We start from the raw sequence: 7,850 nt of genomic DNA on the forward strand, positions 1-7,850 counted from the left end.
GTATGATATTTGGTGATTAAATCACATTTACTCACTACATATCACAATGATCTTGTGTTCTGAGAGGATAATTATGTGGCATGAAAGTATTGAAATCAATGAATAATGAAATCAGGATATCAAGATCTAAAAGAATGCCTGATGCTTTTGCAAGAGTGATCAGTTTAAATGTTTTGTATCAATACATTCAAAAATGTACACCTTACTTATGAAAATAGTGCTAAATGAAAAAACTGTTGGTGCTTACAGTTTCAAAGTTGAGAAGCGAGTCCACAGCTTTTGACTTTGCATTGTTGTCTTGTGTGTTCATTTCTCGCCTGTATTTGGTCCTCCATTCAGTGATGATGATTGTTAGAGCTGAAAACAAAAGTCAATATTAACTAGAAATCATAATGTGCCTGTTGACTGTCATGCAAAAAAACATTCATTATGTAAACAGTTCCAATTTAATTGTGCCAATAAATAAAACATCAAATGCATGCATTTGTACCTTTGTTGAGATAACTACCATGTACAGACATACTACTATCGAAAGATGTAAATAAAACATAATAAAATGAGTTTTAAAAGCTATAAAATGAAACCCTCAGTTTGGTGGGGAGTTGTCATTAAGCAAAAATGAAAATCTTTGGATTTGTTTGATTAGGCTATGTAGGCTATTTTTAAAATTTATATTTTATAAGAACTATTAATAACTGTAATTTTCCAAATGGAAAAAGGTTGGTTTGTTGGTTGCACACTTAGGGCCCTTTCATACACCCAGCGCAATAAGACACAAGACGTGTTTGGTGCAATTTATTGCACAACCCTTACACAGAGTACCCCCAGGATCATCCAAATGAAATTCAAGGCTTTTAAGACTTTTTTTTAAAACCATTTCAAATAAAATTTAATGCCAACTTCGTACCCATTCTGACAGAAGTATGAGGGGAAAAATGTCAAAAGCTGTATAAAGTTTGAACCCTAGAAAATAATTATGTATTTGACTGCTTGAATTAAATAAAACAATTTATTTCAATTTTCAGTTATATTTAATACATACGCAAAAGTGTGGTCGCCCACCCAGTAGCGAATATGAAGATCCAACTGAAGGTCAAACATGACCACAAACCCCTTGGGCTCATTCACCTGGTCAGCCAGTTCTTTAGTCATAAAAGGAGACTATCCAAATTAAGTAACACATGCAGTTTTGTTACTTCCACACAAGAATGTAGCTGTAATCTCAGAGTCAGGAAACGTGGTTTTAAAAACCTCTGTAATGTTCTCATTCGATGTGAAAAAGTGGTGCTCAGAGATTGTTATAAGGACCCACATCACATCTGCCTGCAGAGTTGGTGTTGAGCCACAGTAGATATGGTCACCTCCACCAACCATAGTAATGGGTGCACACACTTTCGCGCTTTCTGCTATTACTGTATGTGGAGCATGAGGTGCACTCAACATTACACTGCATACATTTTTAATTAGACTACATTAGTAACAGTTAATTTTGTTATGGTACGAACTTAACACTAACAAAGGTAAAATAAATGAATAAATTAAGACCTTTGTAACGAAATCCAAAACTTTATATAACAAATTCAAGGCTATTAAGCCCTTAATTTGAGATGATCAAATTTAAGACTTTTTCAATGCTTTTAAGACTCCGCAGGTACTCTGCAATACACAAATATCTTTAAATATGAAAAAAAAATTAGGATTAAAATTTTACAAAAATTATTATTTTCAACAAATAGAAAAACTACTGCCTCCATGCCTTTATCTCAGGGCACCTTCTTCGGTTTATTTATGACAGTTTGCTTTTGTATAATGTTATTATTATTACTATTATTTATTATATGCATATTTAGTTGTTTTAATAAATACAAGCTTAGATGCGTCCACCTATTGGGTTTTGTAGACGCATCACTATAGGAATAGGACAAGGGTTTGGAATAACTCAGTTTTTTGACCACACTTTGTTGTTATTGTTAATTTAATAATTTGCTGCAAATTAGAACTGAAAAAGGTTTTATTGTTCTTTATTCTCGCGCTGCAGATGGTCTGTTTGAAGCCTGGTTTATAATTCTGCGTCAAGTGACCGGCATAACTCTTGGCGTATGCAACGCGTATAGGTGTGCATTTATACTTCTGCGCACTGTCTCTGTTGGTCTGCATTAACACTTCCGAAACGCTAGTTGGCAGTGAGGTGTAAATGTTCCTCTGTGTCGAGTTTCTTCGCTGTTGTTTTGCTTTTCCTGAACACTTCCGGGATGTACAAGTGGCTCAAACTCGCTCATTTTGAGGCAGGAACCGGCGGACGTGCAACAACTTTAACTATGAGGTAAACACAAAACAAAACTTTCCATCTGGAGCTCCTTCACGGGACTCCACACTTGTAAACAATTGCTCCATCAGGCTCGCACCATTCACGCGGCTCTCGGGTCCCGCCCAGACTCGTCAGCGCTACCATGCCGACCAATCACAGAGCCGAGAGGTAAAAAAATACGTGGCAGCCAAACATAATTTTTTTTAAAGAGCCCATATTATGGGTTTTTGAAAATTCCCCTCCATGTAGTGTGTAACACAGCTCTAAGTGAAGTAAAGTATCCAGCTAAGGCTTAAATCTGTAAGAATACAGTGTTTAAAACTGTTGATTCATCTATAAAAGAGTCGACTCATAGTGCTTCAAACGAGTCGCCTTGATACTGATTCATTAGGTGTTTCGCCATGACGTACGAACGAAACCAAATTATTCACGTGCACGCGCAAACCCGGGAGATTTCAAACCTGAGGCCCCGCCCTCTGACGCAGAAACCCAGACACACCCACACACACACACACACCCACAAACACACGCACACACAAACATGCCGGTCGATTGAAGTCACACTGCAGATGGATATATTGAGTCTCTACCCAAAGATGAAACCTCAGCATTATAGCCAAGCAGTTGGAAACTACTGGAAACTTCTGGAAACTACATGCTACAAAGAATACTTCATCAGCGTTTGTTAAAGGAAGGATCAGTAAAGAGTAACTTAATGCTGGACGTCAGGATGGATTTTTCTTCCTCCATTTCTCAAGTGTAAGTACGTGCGATTAAAGTTGCCTCGTTGACTCTAGCTTGCAAATGTATTTAGTTGTGATTTGTTACTTGTAACCGAGTGTACTGTATCAGGTTAACTGGCTATATTCTCTTATCGCGTGCAAAGTCACGTTAAAAACACGACGCGTGCTGCTTTGTTAACGGAGCTCCGTGGACGAGGAGAAGTGTGTGTGTCTGTGTGTGCGTGTGCGCGCGCTGTCGTCCGGAGGTGTGTGTGTTTGTGTGTGTGTGTGTGCGCACGCGCGTTGTCGTCCGGAGCAGGGTTAAGTGCGTGTGTGTGTGTGCAATATGTGTGTGTGTGTCTGTGAAAAGAGCAGAGTGAGAAGCTAGGAGATCTCCTCAACTGTTTTTGGAGTTTTTGCTCAATAAAATAGTTAGTCGTCTGAATTTTCAAGTCCATAGTCTGTATTTACATTGACCCACTGGCAGCTAAAATCCACGCCTACACTATCGAGCGTGCATGAACTGTGATTACTTTTATATTGCTGATTAGCTGTTTGGCTTTTCACTCTCTGACTGAAGGCAGTCGACCAATCGCAACAGACTGTCATTGGTCCAATCAGCGCAGATTAGCTTCGCGCTAAGGAGGGGTTTGGGAACAAATGAATCACTGGACGATTCATACAGGAGTCGCTGGGATAATTAGGTAAAAATAAATGCAGATTATAAGACCATGAAAGTGTTTTTTTGACCTTGCATGCATATTAAACTGTTGTTGGAGACAAAGATATGACCCTATTTCATGTATAATATGGGCTCTTTAAATAATATTTTTGAATTGTTTAACTGACACCAATAATCAGTTTAAAGCACCCATAGATATATACATTAGATGTCGCCTAGCCTATTATTGTCTATTGGACGGAATGAGTCAATAGCGCCGCCATCTTGCTACAGGGTAGCGCTCCTTTGAAATGAATGCGGGACCAAGGTACATTGGAGGACTGTGGCCATCCAAAGCCAGAGATATACACATATACACATATATCTATGATCGGGAGTTTTCCTGGATGTTAGTATGTAATTTTTTTCTAATTACGAAAATTATAATTTTACATCACTTTTCTACATTGATGGATCAGTGACCGCACGGGCATTCCTGACAAAAAGCTTGTGTTTGTGTGTACAGAAATGTACTATTCACCCTCCCTGTTAAATTTTATCTAATCATGTCCTGAAACACACCTCCTCTCCTGCTTTCACTTCTCATACTGACAGAGGGAGCGATTCATGAATCCCCCGAACGACTCTTTCACTAACGTTAGCCGGCAATAATACAAGTTTCTGGCAGCGCAGCATCTCGTTGTCATATTTCTTTTGCATTGTTTGCTGATTTTATTCACCAAAACTAGCATAAGCCGAGTGTTTAGTGCGAGTTGGAGCTGCTTTGCCGTATGGTGAATGCAATAAGTGACTGTTATCATTAATAACGTTACCTGATTAGCACAAAAGTTCAGAATATACAAAAACAGAAAAAACTTATTATTACCTATGAAATGTTCTGCCTTTGTGCTTTGTTTTCTTTGTTTGCTCGTTACTACACCCGTAGACAGCGCTAAAGTCCCGCATCTTCACGTAATAACACTGTCTTGACTGGTGCGGTTGAATGACACTTGTCCTTGGAGCACTGTTCCAATGTGGCGGCGCTATTGACGCATGCTCAGGGTCCCTATGCGATATCTAGTGTATATATCTATGAAAAGCACCCTTTCGGTTAACAATTACTCGGTTATTATGAACATCCCTAAAAGTAACACAAAAGCTTTTGTTGTGATGGCTTTTTGTCATTTGTTACAGTGTATTTGTGCTGCACTTACTGAGGTAGAGAAACATGCAAATGAAGACAATGAGGCCAAACCAGGCACTGAAGTACGTCACAAAGTAGATGATGGCAATGACAATGTCAGCAATAGTGGGTACAATGCTGAACACAATATAGCTGCAACCCAAAAAAAAAAAAAAAAAACAAACATTTCATTAAGAAAAAGATTTAAACATTTACATTGTAGAAAACAGCATGTAGGGTAAAATCTGTAAGTGATCAGACCTTAACAAGTTGTTGACTGAAGATGTCCCACGGTCAATGCTGCGCAGGACATCTCCGGTGCGGCGACCCAGGTGCCAGCGAAGAGACAAGCCATGCAGATGAGCGAACAGACGCACCTGCACCACACGGCTGGTGTACTGCTGCACATGAGTCCATAGGAAGCTGCGCAAGTTACTGACAAACCCCGATGTCCCTGAGAGAAGTGAGACAGATGATGATTTGCACAAGGTGTGACATTTGAAAAAGAGCTTATCCTTTATTTTTCTAAAAATACCACTAAAAATTAAGCCTCACCTACCCCTCCGCCCTGGAAGAACTTAAGGAGGACGTAAACACAGACTGTGATGGCCAGGGTTCTCCAGTTCTCCATTGCTGACAGCTGGTTTACTGGAATAACATAATTGCAGAAACAAAGAAGAGAAAATGAGAGTGCACCAAAACTTGTGCTGGATTAGCTAAACATGATTTGAAATATTTAATGCTTATTAAGGCTGTTTACTTAAAAACAGTAAGATCTGTGATATAGTCAAACAAAAATTTCAAGTAAACAAATTTAGGTTTTTATATTTTAAAATCAAATGTATCCCTGTGACATTAAAAAGAGCTGCGATGCTTATAGTGACAGTTAACCTAAAAATGAAACATGATTTAATTGGACCACCTTTAGCTTTGAAAATGAAAAATATGAAAAGTAATGGCTGTGACATCATTTCAAAATGCTTCTGAAATTATATAACTTTATATCTCAGTCCAAGGTTGCATTCATTTTTTCTTTAGAGCATCCCAAATATGTTCAATAGGGTTAAGGTCTGGACTCTGTGTTGATCAATCCATATGTAAAAATGTATATGTCTTTTGATTAACCTGGTCATTCAGTACAGTATATTCAGGTAGTCAGCTGAATAACGTGGTTATTTAGCATACTCGGGAAGTCAGCTGACATCATTCTTTGGGAACATAACATTGCTGAATCTAGACCTGAAACCCTGCAGGATCCTCAGACCACAGCACTGCCCCTACAGGCTTGTATGGTAGGCTATATGTATGATTGGTGCATCACTACATCAGCCTCTCTTTTTACCCTGATGTGCCTATCATTCTGAAACAGTGTAAATCTGGTCTCATCAGACCACTTGACCTTCTTCCTTTGCTCCAGAAGCGTTATTTTTCTGATTAGCCTCACTGATTAGAGGTTTTCTTAAGGCTACACACCTGTTTAATTCCAATTCCTTGAGCTCCCTTGATGTTAATTTCACTATCAAACATAGCCACGAGGGCTAGTATTTTTTTTAAAGATTTGATTTCATCAGACATTTAAGTTGATTGCTGATCTGGATTAATCAAGATCTTTTTTCTGACCACTTTACTCTCTCAAAGATCATGGTTCCCTATTATCCTTATTGCTTTTAATAATGTGTTAAACAATTCTTAACCCTATTTTTAGTAGTTTTAGCAATCTTTTCTTTGCTGGACACCTGCCTGTAATTTGACATATGAAGATCAGTGGACATAGAATGAGTCTTGCAACATGGTTATTACAGAAATGAGAACTTCTGCATCAGTTACGTGTAAACAACTTGTTACCAGCTGAAACCTAACAATTCATGCAGTAATTATTCAATGAAAAGCTCTTAGATAGATAATGTAAATCCAGGTGGTTACAGCTTTTGAACAGGCTTCTTTACTTTTAATTTGCACAATCTAGATTTTACAAAGTAGAACATGAAGTAAATAATGAAAAAAACTGAAACTGTGGTCTTAGTGATTTATAAAAAGCTAGTTTAAGGCTACCAGCAATTTAAGAGTCAGCCATACACATACAAGCAAATCAAACGTATTACTTAAATCTAGAGCTGCACCACACTGGAAAAACCTAGCATTGCGACAAATAAATACTTATTGTGATCATCCCGTAGGGGAGTGCATTTGCATAATATATGATAAACATCTATTCTACAAGCATAAATAAATTTAACAAATAAAAATATACCAATTAAATAAACAGTGTTTTATTGACTGAAATAAAATAAAACAGCATTTTCTGAGGAGTCTACCTGTATTTAAGTATAGAGTAATTGAGTAAAGAAAATGTAAAATACCGCCTTCGTTGTATAAATAATTAAATAAAGTGACTCATGATTAATTTTTCAAAGTTACAAATACTACAATTTTTTAAATTCTTAAAAACTACTTGTGAAATTATCCAATTATAATCCAGACAATGTGACTATTGACGATGTGACTATTGCGAATATTATTGATGCTGAAATGATATATTGTGCAGCCCTACTTAAAACTAAAACTTTACTTCCTGAAGCAGCAGTTTAAACGTAATAATAACATTGTAAAAATATTAAGTTACTTGCACAGACTAATAATTTTCCATCACCAAGAGCCCCAAGTATTTATTTTGTTTTGCATGTACTGTATGCTTTTATGACTCTCTTGGATGATCAGAGGCTTAATAAATTAACAGCACATTCAGTGATTTGGGGTGAATTGTAATCTATTTATCATTTTTGTTGAAATAATATATTTATATATATATATATATATATATATATATATATATATATATATATATATATACACACACACACATATATACACATACATACATACATACATACATGCATGCATGCATGCATACATACATACATACATACATACATACATACATACATACATACATACATGTCTATATATATATGCACA

General features: G+C 37.0%; 1 protein-coding gene across 4 annotated transcripts in view; it reads right to left on the bottom strand.

Moving 5' to 3' along the window:
• Positions 1-7,850, bottom strand: part of abcb6b (ATP binding cassette subfamily B member 6 (LAN blood group) b) — a 143,054-nt gene that overhangs the window by 63,805 nt on the left and 71,399 nt on the right. For 2 of the 4 annotated variants that reach the window (XR_012385227.1, XM_005167518.6), the window contains exons 3-6: positions 5,430-5,522; positions 5,136-5,328; positions 4,906-5,027; positions 248-357 (exon numbers count right to left, since the gene is read on the bottom strand). Coding sequence is in view for 3 of the 4 variants with exons in the window: in XM_005167518.6 (XP_005167575.1) it covers positions 248-357; positions 4,906-5,027; positions 5,136-5,328; positions 5,430-5,522 (518 nt within the window). In the remaining variant the exon portion in view is untranslated. The remainder of the gene's footprint in view (positions 1-247; positions 358-4,905; positions 5,028-5,135; positions 5,329-5,429; positions 5,523-7,850) is intronic. The other 2 variants (XM_073912547.1, XM_073912546.1) reach the window with 1 other exon arrangement.

Source organism: Danio rerio, chromosome 9 (genome assembly GCF_049306965.1).
Source record: "Danio rerio strain Tuebingen ecotype United States chromosome 9, GRCz12tu, whole genome shotgun sequence".
Classification (NCBI taxonomy): domain Eukaryota; kingdom Metazoa; phylum Chordata; class Actinopteri; order Cypriniformes; family Danionidae; genus Danio; species Danio rerio.